The sequence below is a fragment of the Pleurodeles waltl genome, chromosome 1_2 (genome assembly GCF_031143425.1).
Source record: "Pleurodeles waltl isolate 20211129_DDA chromosome 1_2, aPleWal1.hap1.20221129, whole genome shotgun sequence".
In the NCBI taxonomy this organism is placed as follows: domain Eukaryota; kingdom Metazoa; phylum Chordata; class Amphibia; order Caudata; family Salamandridae; genus Pleurodeles; species Pleurodeles waltl.
The window spans coordinates 92803995-92824377 of record NC_090437.1 but is presented as its reverse complement, the minus strand read 5'-3'; the positions used below and the strand labels follow the sequence as shown (position 1 = coordinate 92824377).

Here is a 20383-nt window from a genome sequence, read left to right as displayed (position 1 = left end):
AACCTCTTCCTACGGTGCTGCTTAAGTACACCACTGAAGCTGACAGGTGCACCTTCAGTGAAGCACAAGTGAGTGAGTGAGGTACTTGACAATGGTAATTTCCATTGCCCTGCTCTCCATAAGCCCCTCCCAATTACACCAGTACATGAACTTGTTTCACCTCGCAGTGGACCACTTTAGTGTGGTACGCCTTCTAGCTTCTTCCAAGACTTCCACGGATCTTTGGGGAAGTCCTAGATAACTGAATTCTAGGTCTTGAGGAACTGTACTTCCAGGCTGAGTATAGCTGGCTCTGGGAGTTATAGCTCATCCCATTTGTATTGTTAACAAGTCCTGCTGAGTTGGTAGCTTCATTATCCTGTTTTTCCCCCTGATAGGATAACCTGTCGCTCTAGTTCGCTGAGGCGCTATCAAAATTAGTGTCATGGGTGTTTGTTTGTACTTCTCCAGCACAAAAGGTGTCAACAGGATTGGAGGAAAAGCGTGTGCCAACATCTCTGACCAACATATTGACAAGGCATTTGCTTGTGACCCATGCTGTGGGTATCTGGATGAAAAATGTTCAAAATTTGTATGTTCTTGTGTATAAAGAGAACTATTTGCGGTGTGCCCCAGTCTTGAAAGACTGTTCTCATTATATGTTGTATTAGCAAAAACAGGTTCCTGTTTGTGTGCTTAGCCTTCTGCCGGAAGTTCAGAACTCAGATGTATGGCTACTATGGTTGTTTCTCTGAATAGCACACCTCCATGTCCATGCCCATCTCCATGTCCATGTCTGGGCTAGTGTGGATATTGTGTTCCTCCTTGTTTGTTGACATAAAACACAACAGTTGTTTTGTCTGTCTGTACTTGAACTGACTACCCCCAAACTCTGTTTGGAAGGCCTTTGGGCTAAGAAGACTGCCTTTTGTGCCAACAAATGTATATGTTTCACTGCATCCTCTGGGTTCTATAGTTCTCTGTATGAAGTTAAAATCCCCCATGCGAGCTCTGTGTGTTAGAGATGGTTTTGCCATCTTGGACTGCTCAGAGAGGTGTTCAGCTCCTCCTCCTTCTTCCACTTCTGGTGCCTGTTCGAGTTGAGCTGTGCAGAGTTTGCCAAGTGCTTTTGTGAGCCGGCCAACCTCTCCATCTTGCATCCAACCATGTACACCCTCTTTCTTTCTTTGTCCACTTGGGTCGCAGTGGGTGTTTTGGTTTTCATTTGTGCAGTGATGATGTTGATCTGCCACTGCATAACCTTTAAGGTAGATGGTCTCCCCAGAGGAGTGCCAGTACTTTATATCAACCCTGGGCAGCACTCCTCTTCTTGGAATCAGGCATTGGAGGGTACTCCAGCACTGATTGCTATTTTTCACAGGGCTTGGCCTTCACACAGGGATTTGGATCCGCTTAATGGAGTCATCGAATTACTCCTCTCCATTAGGACTTCCCTCTCAGCTGTCTGGAAACGTTTCTTTTTTTTAATGTCAAAAGCCTTCTTTTCAGAGTAAAGTAGTGAGAGCTTTCTTTTCCAATTAAAGCTTCCGCCTCTTCCATGCTCTTGATCTTCTCATGGAGTTGAGGCCTGTTATGCGGGTTTACTGACAATAAGGGCTTTTGGCTTCAACCCATGTGGTTCATTCTGTTTCAGTTCAACTTACCCTCAGTCATAGATTGCTTCGGCATCAGGGTCATCTGTGAGAGCTTTAAGTCTGAGGGCCTTGACTCAGGTCTGCTGTTCCCCTGTGGTATTGTATGCCAATTTTTCTACTCCACTACCTTGGTTTTCACTTCCATGCCCTCTCTTTTTAGGCATCGACTGCCTCAGCATTGCATCCTTTTTCTGTGCCACTTCAGTTTCTTTGGGCCACTATTTGTCACTGTCCTAGGTCTCTCAAGGAGGGTGGGTTACTTGTACTGTGATTATGTCATGCCATACCATGCCTATTTCTTATCTCTCTGGTCTTTAATGTCTTGGGAAGGGATTCTGCAAAAACATCACACCCCCTTGAGCTGTAATCCTTCGACAGACAAAAACTAATGCATTACAAGCTTTACATTGTGATACTGATTGGGCTCACTATTTCTAGTTTACATCTGTTTTAGTACCTCTTACAACTGGAGAAGACCTAATAATGTTTTCTGACTCCTTAATTCGAACCATCCTTTGTATAGATATTGCCTTTAAATGTAATTACATCAGATCATTTTTTGCATCAACTACATCCTAAAGCTCATCATAAACAGATTAGAAAGCCTGCTTTCTGGCTGAGTCATGCACAATGCCCTCTTTCAAGGAGCGTGAGTGTTTCGAACATCAGTCTAATCGAGTCCTTCCACAAAGAGTCCACTATTTGGTAAAGAAATAATTTTGTACCAGAATCAAATGTGGTCACACAGGATAATGTATAGTAACTGGATTTGCTCTCTAATTATAAGTAAAATGCCTTCGGTTTTTCCTTACAGTGGCTTCACCTGCTTTTATGTCCATGAAAAGGGGATGTACATCAATTCTACTATCAAACCCTTGCTTCTAAATACAAAAATATTTAAACTGCCTCCAACTAATGGCAAAAACATACCATGCTTTTCCTCCTTTTTGTGCCGACTAAGGACTCGTTTACCCTGGAACCGTTTATTTTGAGCCCTTTGACTACACAGCGGAAGGCTAACACATTTAGTGATCTCTACTGCTATGCTAAATGTGATTTATTTTGGAAAATGTCACAAGAGTAGTCTAAAAAATAATTTAGCCATGCTATAAATGTACATTATTGTATGGAACATTCCATGGAACGAGGAGGAGAAGAGACAGTTTATGTTAGATCAAAGGATAGGAACTAATAATTACAAAATATTCTTACCATATTGTACCAGGCTGACACTATTAATTTCTCTTCCTGTTCTCTCTGGATCTTTGTCTTCTCACACTCTTTCTAAAATTAAATTAAAATAAAAGGTGTAAAATACATTTAGAAAATGTCTAAAAAGAGATACATGCATAACAACATCAACATCTGTTCGACCTGTTTAGTAATTGTTATATTACACTTTGATGTAGCTGTGATGTACTGTGCAGATAATGCAGTATTTTGTTCCTCAAAAATATGGAAGAATGCAATTTGAAAATAACCTTCAAATGTTCAGAAATGGTGCTAAATATATTTCATAGATTATGCCTTCAAATTAGTCAGAGGCAAACAAAGCCATATAAAGAAATGCAGTATCACTGTTCAGAAGACACATTACTTCAATGATGCAACTTACTCTGCAATAACAAATTTTATAACAAAGGAGCACAACAAACATTTGTAAATTAATAATTCTGCATGGAATTAACCACAATTTTGAGTCCATGATGTTACTCCGGTCAGAAAAAGTGGCTGACTAGAGGGGCATGGACAGGTAGATGGTCCTTTTCTTCTAACCAATCTAGTGACAGGACATCAGATAAGAGAGCACTGAATATTTATTGACTGGATTATGCAAAGTATGATCAAGCTCATGTAAAAGGACTACAGAGAAATCAGTGATATCAAAAGCTGTTGGACTGATGAAAAGGAGCTTTTTACAACTTAGAGAATACCAAGGACACTGGTGTGTGAATTTCCACATGTGACTATTTAATAAAGGCAACAACTCCTCCACTGGGGACAACAGGAGACATCAACACATTTACTGAGTAAATAAGGCTGCAAATTGGAAAAAGAAACTAGAAATAATGAAGGTATTTTCAATTTGAAGAAAATAAATCATAAGACAAGAAAGCTTAATAAGAAAATCCTCAGAAAACATACTTGTAGTTGGTGTGGGAATGAGGTTCTATGAGCTGAGGGACAGGTCACTGGTAATGTGTGCTAAGTATAACTTCCTAATTTGGAATATTTTGTTCTCTGGCAGTCACAAGAGTGGACAACAGATTTGAGAGGATAAGATATCTGTCTTTTTCAATCTTGTTAGAGCCAAGTTGGTACTATATCATTACAGCAATGCTTGTGTATTATTCGTTGGACACACAGGGTTCTAATCAAATTTACATTGGCAAATGTTCTCAATCGGCACAATGCTGCGTTAAATGAAGAATGGAATAAAGTGAATAGGTTAGACAAAACTCACACCTGGATGACAACGTAAAAAACATATAAAAAAAAACAACAACTTTGTACCAAAATAACAAAAAACCCACAAACTGAGTATGACCTATCCCATGTATATTTGTATATGTTAAATGACAAAATATTTAGGATGCTGGAAGTGTATGGAAAAGCAAAGATCTAAAGTCATACATAAATAACTAAGTTACAACTTAGCAGTCAAACAAAGATGTGATGGGCAACACAGTGTCACAATAGATAAAGAGAAGAATGAGACAAGGTGAGAAGACAAAATCATTTCACCCGAAGAGAGTGGACGACTCACAGAATAGGGTGAGAAATTATGAAATGCCATGGGGGTCAGAACTTATGGCAATAAAAATGAACAACAACAGGGAAATATCATGAAGTGCTCCAAAATAAAAGCTGAGGGAATAAGGTGCAAAAGTGACCTTAACGGTTACTGATACAAAAGGAATGGTACATTGTTCAAGGGGTAACCCTAGAGGATATGAAAAAAGGGAAGCAGTGCAAATATGCTGCTCCCACCAGGACGGATAGGCAAACCCCTCATGAAGCAGGAAGCTTAAAGCAGAAAGGGAGAGTAACCCAAAATACACAATGCACATCCCCAGGAACACCCAAGAGGAAAACCTGAGGAGAGGTGAAACAGAACAGGGAGACACCTACAGGTAGTCGAAAGTAGGAACAAAAGACGAGCCATATGTCTGACATGCAATGGTTAAAAGATGAGGTCTGGAAGATACATGCTGAGACACCAATATGCACAGAGATAGATGTAAAGACACAGATGTGGTCACACATATGATATTTATAGAAATTCAGAGGGTGATGTGAACACAGATGCCAATATAAAAATAGAGACATAGACCTATGAAGCAGAAATGAGACATAGGTATACATGAATATATATATATATATATATATATATATATATATATATATACACACACACATGTGTATATATATATATATATATATTAAGTATGTAGAGAACATAGAAAGAAATGAGTTGTGCAACGGCACAGGAGAAAAAGAAAAGAAAAGAAAAGATCAGAGAGAGAAAGTACACCCCTCAAGAAAGAAAAGTCAGCCAAACAGGAAAATCACTGCTAGCAGACTAAATGTAAAAAGAGTTTAGAAAACCACCCGCTGACAGAAATCAACAGAAACCTCTTGGTGCATGAAAAAGAACATGAGGCATAAAAATGCTGCATGAGTAGAAGACAAACACAGAAGGGTAAAGCAATAGTAATGACAAACCAGCAGATAGAAAAACAATTGTTGAAGAAAGGACTGAAGGAAAAGTGGCACCGTGGAGAATCCCAGGAAGGGAAGAAATGCCCTAATGGGACACAATGTAAAAACAGAAACCCATACAAAATTGGATGATGCCCCAAACCTACAAGAGCAGGGTGGGTAAACCAAAAATAGGCATATTAACAGAGTGGAAAGAATAGTCAAGTGTGGTTTCATTGGGAAGAGACAACCTTAGCCCTGGCCATTGTGTAGTCATGAGGCACTAGGTATTTCCACTGAGGAATAGCTCTATACTCAAAAGGAAGGACATTTACATATGGTAAATATAAAAGAATTAAAGGGGAGAATTGTTGTCAGACACACCCAGAAGAGAACCCTCCCTTCTCAGTTTGAGGGCCTGTGACCTTGGCCATTAAGATTTTTTTTTTTTTTTTTCTTTTTTTTTCTTTTTTTTTCTCTCTCTCTCTCTCTCTCTCTCTCTCTCTCTCTCTCTCTCTCTCTCTCTCTCTCTCTCTCTCTCTCTCTCTCTCTCTCTCTCTCTCTCTCTCTCTCTCTCTCTCTCTCTCTCTCTCTCTCTCTCTCTCTCTCTCTCTCTCTCTCTCTCTCTCTCTCTCTCTCTCTCTCTCTCTCTCTCTCTCTCTCTCTCTCTCTCTCTCTCTATATATATATATATATATATATATATATATATATACATACACACACACACACACACACACATATATATATACACACACACATATATGGAAAATGTCACTTACCCAGTGTACATCTGTTCGTGGCATGAGACGCTGCAGATTCACATGCTGTGCATTATCCTGCCATCTAGTGTTGGGCTCGGAGTGTTACAAGTTGTTTTTCTTCGAAGAAGTCTTTTTGAGTCACGAGACCGAGGGACTCCTCCCTTTCGGCTCCAATGCGCATGGGCGTCAACTCCATCTTAGATTGTTTTCCCCGCAGAGGGTGAGGTAGGAGTTGTGTATATTGTAAAAGTGCCCATGCAATGGAGTGAGTATGTATGTACATAATGTGTATAAAAAATATTATATATTTACAAATTTATAAATGTACAAGTTTCATCAACTTATAATGGCTACAAGCTCCCGGGGAGGCGGAGGGCGCATGTGAATCTGCAGCGTCTCATGCCACGAACAGATGTACACTGGGTAAGTGACATTTTCCGTTCGATGGCATGTGTAGCTGCAGATACACATGCTGTGCATAGACTAGTAAGCAGTTATCTCCCCAAAAGCGGTGGTTTAGCCGGTAGGAGTTGAAGTTGTTTGAAATAATGTTCGTAATACAGCCTGTACTACCGTGGCTTGTTGTGTTGTTAACACATCTACACAGTAATGTTTTGTGAATGAATGAGGCGTAGACCATGTGGCTGCCTTACAGATTTCTGTCATAGGTATATTTCCTAGAAAGGCCATTGTTGCGCCTTTCTTCCTAGTGGAGTGCGCCTTTGGCGTAATAGGCAGATCTCTTTTTGCTTTAATATAGCAGGTCTGAATACATTTGACTATCCATCTAGCAATGCCTTGTTTGGATATTGGATTTCCTGCATGAGGTTTTTGAAAGGGTACAAACAATTGTTTTGTCTTGCGAAATTGTTTTGTTCTATCAATGTAATACATTAATGCTCTTTTGATGTCTAGCGTATTTAAGGCTCTTTCGGCTACTGAATCTGGTTGTGGAAAAAAAAAAAACTGGGAGTTCCACTGTTTGGTTTAGGTGGAACGGTGATATAACGTTTGGTAAGAAGTTTGGATTTGTCCGGAGAACCACTTTATGTATTGGTATAAAGGGTTCTTGAATAGTGAATGCTTGAATTTCACTTACCCTTCTAAGAGATGTGATGGCTATTAGGAAGGCTACTTTCCAGGTTAAGTATTGCATCTCACAAGAGTGCATGGGTTCAAATGGTGGACCCATGAGTCGTGTTAATACAATATTGAGGTTCCACGAGGGAACTGGTGGTGTTCTTGGGGGTATGATTCTCTTTAGACCCTCCATAAATGCTTTGATGACTGGGATTCTAAAGAGTGATATTGAATGTGTAATCTGCAGATAGGCAGATATTGCTGTGAGATGTATTTTGATAGAAGAAAATGCTAGGTTTGATTTTTGTAAGTGTAATAAATAGCTTACGATGTTTTTTGCAGAAGCGTGTAGTGGTTGAATTTGATTATGATGGCAATAATAAACAAATATTTTCCATTTGTTTGCGTAACAATGTCTTGTAGTAGGTTTTCTAGCTTGCTTAGTTACCTCCATACATTCTTGTGGAAGGTCTAAATGTCCAAACTCTAAGACTTCAGGAGCCAGATTGCTAGATTGAGCGATGCTGGATTCGGGTGTCTGATCTGTTGCTTGTGTCGAGTTAACAGATCTGGTCTGTTTGGCAGTTTGATATGAGGTACTACTGACAGGTCTAGTAGTGTTGTGTACCATGGTTGGCGAACCCAGGTTGGTGCTATCAGTATTAGTTTGAGTCTGTTTTGACTCAATTTGTTTACAAGATAAGGAAGGAGTGGGAGAGGGGGAAAAGCGTAGGCAAATATCCCTGACCAATTCATCCATAACGCATTGCCCTTGGACTGAGGGTGTGGATACCTGGACGAGAAGTTTTGGCATTTTGCGTTTTCTTTTGTTGCGTATAAGTCTATTTCTGGTATTCCCCAGCATAGAAAGTAAGTTTTAGTATCTGGGGATGAATTTCCCATTCGTGTGTTTGTTGGTGATCTCGACTGAGATTGTCGGCTAACTGGTTTTGAATCCCTGGGATATACTGTACTATTAGGCGAATGCGATTGTGAATCGCCCAATGCCAAATCTTTCGTGCTAAGAGACACAGTTGTGATGAGTGTGTCCCTCCCTGTTTGTTTAGGTAATACTTTGTTGTCATGTTGTCTGTTTTGACAAGAATGTGTTTGTGGGCTATTAGCAGTTGAAATGCTTTCAATGCTAGAAACACTGCTAACAGCTCTAGATGATTCATATGCAGTTGCCTTTGTTGAGCGTCCCATTGTCCCTGTATACTGTGCTGGTTGAGGTGTGCTCCCCCACCCTATCATGGAAGCATCTGTTGTGATCACGTATTGAGGCACTGGGTCTTGGAATGGCCGCCCTTGGTTTAAATTGATAGGATTCCACCATTGAAGCGAGGAGTGTGTTTGGCGGTCTATCAACACTAGATCTTGAAGTTGACCCTGTGCTTGTGTCCATTGTGTTGCTAGGCACTGTTGTAAGGGCCGCATGTGTAGTCTTGCGTTTGGGACAATGGCTATGCATGAAGACATCATGCCTAGGAGTTTCATTACAAACCTCACTTGATAGTGTTGGTTTGGGTGCATGTTTAGTATTACATTTTGGAAGGCTTGTACCCTTTGTGGACTTGGAGTGGCAATCCCTTTTTGTGTGTTGATTGTTGCTCCTAAGTATTGTTGTATTTGACATGGTTGTAGATGTGATTTTTGGTAGTTTATAGAGAACCCTAGTTTGTGAAGGGTTTCTATGACGTATTTTGTGTGTAGAAGACACTGTTGCTGAGTGCTGGTTTTTATTAACCAATCGTCTAAGTAAGGGAATACGTGCATGTGCTGCCTCCTGATGTGAGCAGCTACTACTGCAAGGCATTTTGTGAATACCCTTGGGGCTGTTGTTATGCCGAACGGTAACACTTTGAATTGGTAATGCACGCCTTGGATTACATACCTCAAGTATTTCCTGTGGGAAGGATGTATGGGTATGTGGAAATAAGCATCCTTGAGATCTAATGTTGACATGTAGTCCTGTTGTTTGAGCAAGGGAATCACGTCTTGAAGTGTCACCATGTGAAAGTGATCTGATTTGATGTAAAGATTTAGTGTTCTGAGGTCTAATATGGGTCTCAGTGTTTTGTCCTTTTTTGGAATTAGGAAATACAGGGAGTAAACACCTGTTCCTTTTTGATGGTTGGGTACTAGTTCTATTGCTTCTTTTTGTAACAATGCTTGGACTTCTAGTTGTAACACGTCTAAGTGTTGTTAGGACATGTTGTGTGCTCTTGGAGGCACATCTGGTGGCAAATGTAGGAATTCTTTGCAATAACCATGTTGGATAATGGCTAGGACCCACGAGGCCGTAGTTATGTGTTCCCAGTTGTGGTAATAAACTGTGAGTCTCCCCCCCACTGGTGTTGTGTGGTGGGGGTTTGTGACGTTGAAGTCACTGTTTAGTTTGTGGGGTTTTTGGGCTTTGGAATTTCCCTCTTGTTTTAGGGAACTGTCCCACTACAACAATGGAAAAAGACACTGGTAACATCAGTGGAACCCTGAGTGATACAAGGGTTATTACACTACTCCCAGAAGGAGCACTAAGCAAGTTCCAGTAGGTAATAGATAATTATAAAAGAATGGCCAAAAGCCTACCCCAATTGCTACAAAGAGCAGGGACTGGAAACGACTCCGACATGAGACAGAACCTCTTAGAGAGCACAATCTCTTAGGCAAACTGCCTATCAGAAAACCCCTTTTAAGTGGCATAAGCCCCAGACCGGGTCAGAAAATAATAATGAAACCTGTCTAGAGGGGTTAATAAATAGAACACCAGCAATCCAGGAGGACCACCCGGAGTGCTAGAACATGATAAGACGAAAAGCCCCCGCAAAGAGCAGGAACTCCACACTGGTTGTCACACCATATTCAAGAGGCACATCACCGCAATGGCAGTATTAAAAAAAAGTGCAACAGGGGAAAAAAAAGCAACTGCTCCTGAACAAGGGTCCAACCCAGAAGTCGTCTCTGGAAAACGAAGAATAATTAAAACTGAGTCCCACCATGAGCATCTCTAAAGCAACATAACGCTGAATCGGCATGCGCGGCAAAAGGGATGTGCCATCAAAAGGCATATCAAGTAAAGATGCTTGCACTGCTTCTGCGAAACTGGAAGAACGTAACCATGCCCTTTGTTGCAGCTCTACCGAAGAAGCCATAATCCTTCCAACAGAATCTGTGGTATCCACACCACATCTAACACTAAGCTTGGCAGCCTGCTGACCATCCTATACAAAAGGCGTTAGAGCTTGTCTAGCCTAATCAGGCAGAGAAGGCAAAATGTGATTCTCTGATTCCTACAAGACGTTGGAGAAGCGAGCAAGGACACAGGACGTATTGGTTGAACGCAAGGCGAACTAGATGAGTAGAAAATCGGCCTACCAGAGGCATCCAGCCGTCTGGCTTCTCGCCCTGGCAGGACAGGAGAAACCTGCATAAAACTGTGTGCAGCCAAAGCAGTTTGCACCATAAAACTTTGAGTAGCTGGATGCCGCTGGAGGCATGACGTATCCTCCGGGGCGGGCATGTGTCTATGCGAGATAGAGCGCGACACAGTGGGACCAGATATTGGCTGGGTCCAAACTCCCAAAAGGATATCAAAGAGCTTCACAATAAAGACAGGCTCCACAGAAGACGGATCAGGATGTAAGACATCAAGCAAAGGGTCCGTGGACAACTGTACAGTAGGAAATTGTAAATCTAACACTTCTGACACATTTTTGAATATGTCTGCAAAAGTAGAGCCAGCCTCTGAAGCCAAACCAGGGGATGACAGGAAGCTGGAAGCCGGCTTGGAGTCTAGACCACTAGCATTGGCCAAGTCAACTAACCAAACGGACTGAGGAAGCGAATGGTGTCGGAATTGGGAGGTTGAAAAAGGAAACTGGGCCCTCCAAAGGAAGAACTGGAGGGTAAGCCTCAGAAGACAGAAGAATAGCCAACTCTAATGGCGCCACTCCTGGCATCAGAGTCGACTTCGGGATGGAGACACCTTCACATCGGAAGGGGTGTTGTCCGACTCCAGGGATACAATAATCGGGGCACCGAGCAAAGTTTGCAGGCACCTCCACCACCGAAGTCGTTAAGGTAGAAATGGACACCAAAATTGGAGTCGCAAGAGAGGAGATGGGCGCATAAGATGGAAACCATGGGAGGCTGTGCATCTGGGTCAATCCGACTCCAGAGTCATCGTCACGGGGCCCAACGGGCTCAGGGGACAAAGTCGCCAGTGAGGACTCAGTCAGGACACCCGCCACCTCCTTAGGGCCTGAAGGCGCCCCAGAGGAAGGGGTAGGCCCAAAAACAGCATGCAAAGACGAGTAATAGTCCTGCATCTGGGTCAGAGTTGCCCCGGAAAGGCAGGAGTCATGGGGTCGATGCCTGGGCAGACTCATCCTCAGAGGAACCGAAAGAGTCACGCGGGGCGGTGAAGCCGGAGGAGGACGAGACTTCGACTGTGGGCAACACTTACCTTGAGACTTTGCAGGATCTGGAGACTTCGAAGGAGTCATACGCATGCGACTCATAGAACAGTTGCTAGGATATGATGTAGAAGTAGGACTCTGAGGCCTACGAGAATCCTGTGAAGACGATGCCACCAGGAACTTCATCCGTTGGTTCCTGCAACGCCTTAGGCCTCAGGTATTCAAATACCAGAACTTGTTTTTGTTTTACGTAAATGGGCTTATGTGATGAAGAAGCTATTTTTGAGGTAAAGTTTGAAATCCTATTAAAAAGAACAGAAACCCTAAGTAATCTTAAGAGCTCAAATTAACAAATTTATTAAAAATATACCTTCAGAAATAGGGATCAGATAAAGACAATTTAGAGGCAGATGGAAAAAGGTCATTCTGAATTCTCAACTGAATTAATTTAGCTGTGGCAGGGCTATAGTGGCAGTGCACTATAATTTGCTTCCACACAGGACTTCCAGTGAGCCCGGGGCCCACGTCTGGGCATACGTGGCATGGAACTGGAACCTACTGTATGAGTCTTAACTACGGTGAAACTGGCAGGCGCTGTTTGTGTTCTGCCTCAGGGAGGACCTGGCTTGGCAGTCCGGGCTGGGTCAAGACTATGTCCAAACTTAGGCGGCATGGTGAACAAAAAGATGATGGACTGGAGTGCCACCCAAGCTATTGCCAGTGGTCAGACTTAATGCAAGCATAGTCCCATCACCTTTTGTGCATTTCATGTACTGTCCTACGTGGCACAGGTATGCCGAGATGTGGGTCCTGTGCTCACTGGAAACAAGCTGTACCTGGCTGATGAGTCCATACAAGGGTGAAACCAGTCCTGGGTGGCTTGTATCCTGGTTCAGGGAGAACCTGGCTTGGCAGTTTGGGCTGGACTGTTCCCATGAGGAGCATGGTCAAGACTGATTTGCATATGTCTAGGTCCAAACTGAGGTGGCATGGTGAGCAAAAGAATGAAGGGTTGGAGTGATACCCAAAGCTATTTCCATTTGTCAGAATTAATGCAAGCAGCAAGGTCGTCTTGGACACCCGGACAGACTGCAGGGACCAATGTTACATTTCTTTTCCCGACACAGATATATCCAGGATCTTCACAGAGTTATTTTATAACTTGGATGCTAGGACCATCAATCTATCATAACTTTGGCTACAAGCCTTGAAATAGCCCCAGCCTAACAGGCAATGTAAAGGAGTGCAACACGTGTTGGCTGTATCAACCTGTCATGAATAACATACAAAGGCTCTGTTAATCTGGTATGAACAACATGCAAATACCATGGATATGAATAAATAAAGAGTTTGACAATATGTAAATAAGTAAATTCTATTAGAGGTTTTCATAACCTCAACATTTGGAAAACCAGACACTTCACATGGATGATTTTCCGGTTATGGGGCCTTAGTCGGGGAGGACATCAGTCATGATAATCCGTAATAGTTGATGGCTGTATTATTTAGACCTGAACTCAACATGAATCCATGGAAACAAACCCGTACAGACATTTCCAAAACTAGAGATTAATGGAAACCTAGAGTGGTGGTGATTGAAGGGATCTCATAAATTTTGATTACCTTGAAAGGCCTGCAAACAGCAAACTTCGACTAAAGACAAATTCAGATTTCCTCATATATAAATATACAACATAAAACTCAGACATTTGTGGGCAATGGCCTATGTCCTCCCAAACAAAATTCCTCTGCCACCCCGATAAAAAGTACCCCATGTGCGTGGGCTGGCCTGTCAAATAGGACAGAGGGGACCCAAAATCATGATGAGATGAAAGGAGGAGTAGATGCAGGATTAAGATTGATTTTTTTTGTATAGTGACTGTCAGAGGTATTTGGGTCCAGCCTCAGCAGGGACCGAAGGAAACCTACTTACGATAAACATTTGTGAAATTTAGGGAACAAGGCGTAACTAGGGAGGTGCAGCTTGCAACAATAACACTTTTTCTTAACCAAAAAGCCCTGCAAATCCCGAACTTCCTCAAATTAATGACGGAAAACGTTGCAAATTGTGCCCTACAGCATACTTTCTAATGTTGTGCATGCTCGGTTATCTTTCAATAAAAACGTACCCCAACAGTATACCATCTTACAAAGCATGAACGGGCTAAGAGTGTGCCCATCTGAAGACCACAATGACGTCACATGGTTAAAAATGTTTGCCGGTTCCTGCCCACGCAATAGTCCCACCCACACATTTGTCACCATTCTTACTGGGAAAGGATGGGAACACAAGATGGTGGGACTACTGCCATTGGTCACACGTTAAGGTGTTTCCAACATATTAAGCTCAGAGAATTCTGTTTTAATCTAAATTTGACATTTGCAGGGAACCCTGGGCAAGGCAATGTAGTGGGATCCATGTAAGTGACAACTGTCAGGATTCCCTGGTTCACTACTTTTCAGAAATGCCAAAAGGTTGGTAGGGTACGAGAGCTGGCTCACACCGGTCCCAAATACTGCATCAAATTCAAGGGAATAATGTGAAAATAGTATTGTTTGCTAAACCTTGACATCTAAAGGGGCTTCAAGTTAAGTCTGGCAGTATCCATGCACAAAACAAATACCTACGATCTTTCCAAAACACCTTGGGTTCGTAGGGCTTTTTGGGTCTAGCTAACTTTAGGTCAACAGATCTCATCCATGAGAAATGTAGGGTAACTAGGTTTTTGTCAACAACTGTTTGACATTTACAGAGCATTCTAGGTAATTAAGGTGGGTGTATTGAAGACACATCAGCCTTGATGTTCTAGTTCTCAAAAATGCCTCAGGTATTGATCTTCCCCAGATACAAATAAAGGCATCTAACTGTGCAAAAAGTGACTTTTTTGGAGCATTCTTCCCTTGTTCTAAATAGGCCCTTTTTGTTTTGGCGATTTCCTTTCCTGTAGAATGAACTGACACACTTGTTTTTATAGGGAGGATTGCAGGTATGCAGGTTGGTAGGACATTTGCAATTATCAATTGAGTTTTCATATATTTTTGGCTTACTATTGTAAGAGTGTCGACAGAAAATCATAATGAAAAAACACCCTCATAACCTCCTGGTAGTATTGGTAATCTTAATTCAGAGGGGTACAAATGTCCCACTCCCTAAACCAAGATTTTTGGAAACATTTAAAAAATGCATGTTTACTTCATACCCAATTTCACTTCATTAGACTATTAGACTGCCACTGTGAAGTGATGCAGGGCCACTAAAACAATGACTAACCCCTTCAAGCCACAGCTCTATTGCTGGCCCGATCTATCACAAGTTTTGGGACAGACTACATACACCACATATATCTGATACTGGAAGAGTCCGTAACAGCATATTTCTTTCATAGCTCAGCATTCAGTGCAAAACATTAGAGATGAAACTGTCTTCTATTTCTGTTTTTCCCACATTTTTGTTATTCACTGTTTTGTGATGTCAACAATTAGTTCCTTAGATTAAACCTTAATGATCTACACAAGCAATACCTTGTTGAATTCAGAATTCTATTTAGTTTTCAGAGGAGCATTGAACTCTTGGTTCACCTACAAATTTAACACATGCTTCCCCTACAAATTGCAAGTGGGCAGAATTTATTCAAATATCCAAAAATGCAAACAAGCACTGGCATCTGGATCAGATCCTGGGTGAGCACAGGGTTGCCTTAGTGGAACCTCAGCACCTAATAGGTTGAAGAAAATTACATTCTGGATTTTGCAAAACTGTAACTTATCTCTTGTGAAAAATAATTTCAGATGGATGATGGAAGTAAACATGAATTTACTGTCTTATATTTACAAGATGTCCAATTACCTCTAATGTATGTATTGTTCTGTCACGTTCTTGCAACTGATTTTTTAAAGCTAGGACTTCAGGTGCGGAACCTTGGTTCTGTTTTGGATCTAATGTCCGGATAACCTACAAAACACAATATTTTATTCAGCATCAAACAAGTATTCTATCAAGTAACAGTTATATCCAAAAACAATTTATCCTAAAGCAATAACTTGAAGAAGTTCTAAAAATATGAATGTTAGCCATTACTCTCTGGCTTGCGATAACATACATGTAAATACGTTGCCTTTCCACTTAATATCTAGTATCAATGAAAATAAACTTGGTTTTATGCAAGAGTTAAAACAAGTTACATAGGTAGTATTTGGGACAACCGTTTTCTCAATAATAGCACGATTAAGAATACAGATAGCAAACTTTCTTTTGGTAGCTTGCAAAAAAAAAAAAAAAAAAATAGTAAGCTGAAAACTTTATAATTGTTTGGGTATTCAGGTCTAAACGCATACCATTCTGTGTTGCTATACAGCAGGACAACGTACAAGTTACTTAACTTCGGTAACAAAATATCTGGTAGAGACATTCTAGTTGCAGATTCCTTACTTTAGAATTTCCCCCAGGCTGGATCCGGAGATTTTCCTTGGAGCAATACCCTTGCGCGTCGGCAGGTGGCGTCAGTCGACTCCGTGGGCGTCGTTGGCATTGTGGTCACCGTGATGACGTCGGGAGTAGTATATAGACGCCGCCCTCTGCAGTGACGTCAGTTTCTTTAAACAACTTTCCACGCCAAAGTGCAGAGCCGCTAAGAACACTGAGATTGGTGCGCCAGAGCTAAGGACCTGAAAGGGGGAATCCGTGTCCCTAGAAATCAGTTCGCAAATCAGTTCCCAAATGGGGAAGATGGGTCGGCGGTAAGGAATCTGCAACTAGAATATGTCTCTACCAGATATTTGTTACCAAAGGTAAGTAACTTGTACATCTGATAGAGACTTATAGTTGTAGATTCCTTACCTTAGAATAGATACCCAAGCAATGCCATCCACGGTGGTGGGCTGTGAACCAAGATCATACTAGGAAGTCCTGCAGGACCGAACAACCAAAAATGCAGTCCCGACGTACCTAACTGCCAGGCACTAGTGCTTAGCAAATGCATGGGTGCCCATGTAGCTGCCTGGCAGATATCCAGGACAGGAACTCCGCATGCTAACGCAGTGGAAGCAGCAGTTGCTCTGGTGGAATGAGCAAACAAGCCTTCTGGAGGTTGCTTTTTGGCCAAAGCGTAGCACATTTTGATGTAAAGAAGCACCCATCGAGAGATGGTACGCTTTTGCACCACCTTCCCTTTTTTCACACCCACATACCCAACCAAGAGTTGATTGTCCACCCGTAAATCTTTAGTACGATTTAGGTAGAATGCCAAAGCTCTTTTTAGGTTCAGGCGGTGAATTCTCTCCTCCTCATGGGAAGGATGTGGGGGGTGCATAGAGAGTAGGCAGAGTGATGGAACAGCCTACTTGGACTCAACCAAGGTAAGTGAAATAGTTAGCCAGGGCCTTGGGGTAAATATAAATACCAGAAGTAAGTAAAGCAAGGGTCCCCAGCAACCAGGTGCAAGGTAGTTACCCACCCAGTTGTCACATAGGCTAACGCAGAGAGTAGTGGTTTGAGTTTGTGGAATTCAGGACCCTTCGCAGTTGACCCCAGGAAACTACCATTTAAGAGGATGGTTGGAGAGGACCTCCACCCCAGGATACCCAGAAGGCAGTGCACCTACACCAGGGGACCAAGATGCAGAGGGGAGAAGGGACTCTCTCTGAAGTTGGTGGATGCCTCTGATTGTCCAGCTGCTGTCACAACCCATGGTCCAGGCCAGTGGAACCCAGGGACGGATTCTGGACATGCAGGACTTTCTAAGGAAGGGGACACAGAGTCCAGCACCCTTGGAGGTGGCAATATTCACCCTCCTGAAGGTGAAGTTCCTGCAAGCCAGTGGGGGAAGAAGTCCAGTTGTGGGGTCCAGGAGCTGCAGAAGATCCTAGAAGTAACCTATGAGTTGTCCCTTAATGTTTGCCAGATTGCAGGAGGGTCAGTGACAAGCCAGATCACCAACAAGTACTGACAAATGCAAGCAGAAGGTATAACGTTTTGGGGACCAGCAAGGTCCAGGAACCTCTACCCTTAAGGGAGTGTCAGGGCTGGCCCTTAGCACGCAGGAAGACCAGCGGAAGTCGATGGACCCCCCCCCCCCATGAGTGACCCACAGGCAAAGGGCACAGTTAGTCACAAGGAGGCCTTACCAGGACAACAAAACTGAAGTCCCATGTTGCAGGACAGGGGCTGGTCTTTAAGTTGCAGAGTGCTGGAGGCCAGGGCATCTTGCTACCTGAAGAGTCATCAAGCCTTGACAAGTGCAACAGTCATAGTCCATAGGAGTTCCAGTCCAGTGGCAGGAGCAGGGGTCCACAGTCTCCTAAGTTGGTGAAAAGACAAGCAGGACCCACAGTACGCCACAGACTCACTACCTGTGAAGCAGGATCTTCAGATGTCTGTGGACAGCAGATCCCACCACCCGGTCGACACTGTCTTGAGGTGCCTGTGGATGCAGGGGAGTGACTCCTTCACTCCAAGGGAGACGTCTTTGTGCTTCCTGGTGCAAACAGAGTCCTTGTGACCCTGGAGGATGCACAGCCTTGGATGTTGCAGAATTCTTGCAGGATCTGGAGAAACAATGTTGCAATGGGAGCCTTCCCACCAGAAGCAGATGTGTTTCAGTTCCAAAAGCAGACCAGCAGCGGTTCCAGAGGCCAGGAGCAGAAGATGTCTTGCAGAGAATTTCTTGACTAATATGAGGACCCACCGAGAGGGAGATCTTAAGTAACCTTAAAAGGGAGTTGGTCACTCTCTGAAGTGACCCACATATCAGAGGGTGTCAGGGACATCATCTGCCTAGCCTAACCAGTCAGATGCTCCCAGGAGCCTCTACCCATCATGTTTTTAAGATGGAAGAATCAAGTGGCCACCTGACAGAGCTCAGTGCCCCTCTCTAGGGGAGGAGCTGGACAGGGGGGTGGTCACTCCCCTGTCCTTTGTGAAGTTTCGCGCCAGAGCGGGAACCAGGGGTTCATGAACTAGTGCAAAACGGTTTATGCAAGGAGGGCACCAAATGTGCCCTTCAAAGCAGTCTGGTGGCTCTCAGAGGCCATCCTACCCAGCCCTTAGACACCTAATACACAGCAGGAGGGCAGAACTGTATCTGGGGTCAGCAGCAATGTGGGCTGGCAGCTAGACCCTGTAAGGCTGCACAGCTAGAACTGGGGGTCCTCTAAGGAGACCCAAGAGTACATGGTATCAGGCAACTAACACTGAAATCGGTATAGTTGCATGATTCCAACTTGTTTGATACCAAACATGCCTATGTTTGGGGAAGCCATTATGTTGTTGGAGCACTCTATGCCTTAAGGTGGCTTCACAGCACTTAGAGTCCAGGAATTGGTCTGGAGTCTGTATGGGCACCCTACTCATGCAGGGGTACCCTCACACTTAGGGACATGCATCCTACCAGAGGTGTGACTTATACTGTCTAGGTGCAGTGACCAGGTTCAGTGGTGAAAGGGTGCATGCACCATTTCAAGCAGGCTGCAATGGCAGGCCTGCAGACACAGTTTGCATGAGCTCCCATGGGAGGCACAATACATGCTGCAGCCCATGGGGGACCCTTGTGTACCAATGCCCTGGGTACCTAGGTATCATATACTAGGGACTTACAAAGGTGCACCAGTATGCCAATTGTGAGTGTATAAAGTTTACCAGCAAACAAATTTAGAGGAGAGAGCACCGTCACTAGGGTCCTGGTTAGCAGGATCTCAGTGAGCTACAGTCTGAACACACTGATATCAGGCAAAAAGTGGGGGTAACTATGCTAGAAAGATTGCACTTTCCTACACCCTCTAAATCTGCAAACTTAAAAAAGAAAGAAAAAATAAGAGTTGGAACCCTACATGTGTGGAAGGTGATAAACTTCAAAAACTGGAACATAGTTATAAAAAGCAGTCCCTTCCACACACCCTCACAGACATCAGCTACGAGAGTACTAAGCAATATGCTTCCATTTCTTTGTTTTTACAGGAGAGCCAAGTGCCCGTTGTGCAAGAAATCATTTACACAAGACCATATAAATCAAGTAAAAGTTAGGTGAAGAAGCTGCAACTGTATTGCATGCTTGCTAGTTTGCAATACTGTCCTACTTTGCAGGCTGAACAGAGAAGCACTGAGTGGTGTGGTTCTGGCTCTGATCTGTAAAGGGATGAGAAAACACTTTAAGTACTAATTGAGATAGAATCTGAGTAGTATCTAGACTCTATGAACACAAATGTGTCAGCCTGTGGTTGCACTGCTGGTTTAATATTTGTCAGATATGTTGCCGGAGAGACAGGTCTACGAGGGGAGGGGCTGCCACAAAAAGTGGGTAAAGATATGTCAGCAATGGCAAATATACAGGGGACTGTAGCATGCCAGCCACTGACCTGGAACAGAGAGACTGCCTCTAGACAGTGGCAATTGTAAAAAATTAACTGGTGCTTACAGAGGAAAAAGGACAGGGTGAGGCCAGAAGAAACAACTTGATGTGACCTACATACTAGGATGTACTGCTATTCTGTACCTTGTGATCTTTAACTGTTATAAAACAAATTAAATGCTTATTAAAAAAAAAACATCCGAGATGTTTGTGGAGTCCACAGAATGGATACACATTTTGTGCACAGAGCCTGATCTATTCTCTATAGTCATTTGACTGTTACCAGCATTCAGAGCACCCTGTAAAGTCAGCTAGTGCCAAATACACCCTGGGGGATTTCATGTGCAATGTAAAAAGTATCATCATTATGTTGTTCATGTAGTGGAATTGCAGCTGGTGCTGCTTTTAGGAAAATAGATCAAATAGTGGTAGAACTATAGTTG

The 20383-nt window shown here is 43.0% G+C and overlaps 1 protein-coding gene across 2 annotated transcripts in view; it reads right to left on the bottom strand.

Annotated features, from left to right (window-relative positions):
• The window catches only part of LOC138297109 (protein Hook homolog 3), an 803252-nt gene that overhangs the window by 94559 nt on the left and 688310 nt on the right, over window positions 1-20383 (bottom strand). For both annotated transcript variants that reach the window (XM_069236612.1, XM_069236608.1), the window contains exons 20-21: window positions 15446-15550; window positions 2847-2918 (exon numbers count right to left, since the gene is read on the bottom strand). In XM_069236612.1, coding sequence (XP_069092713.1) covers window positions 2847-2918; window positions 15446-15550 — 177 coding nt within the window. The remainder of the gene's footprint in view (window positions 1-2846; window positions 2919-15445; window positions 15551-20383) is intronic.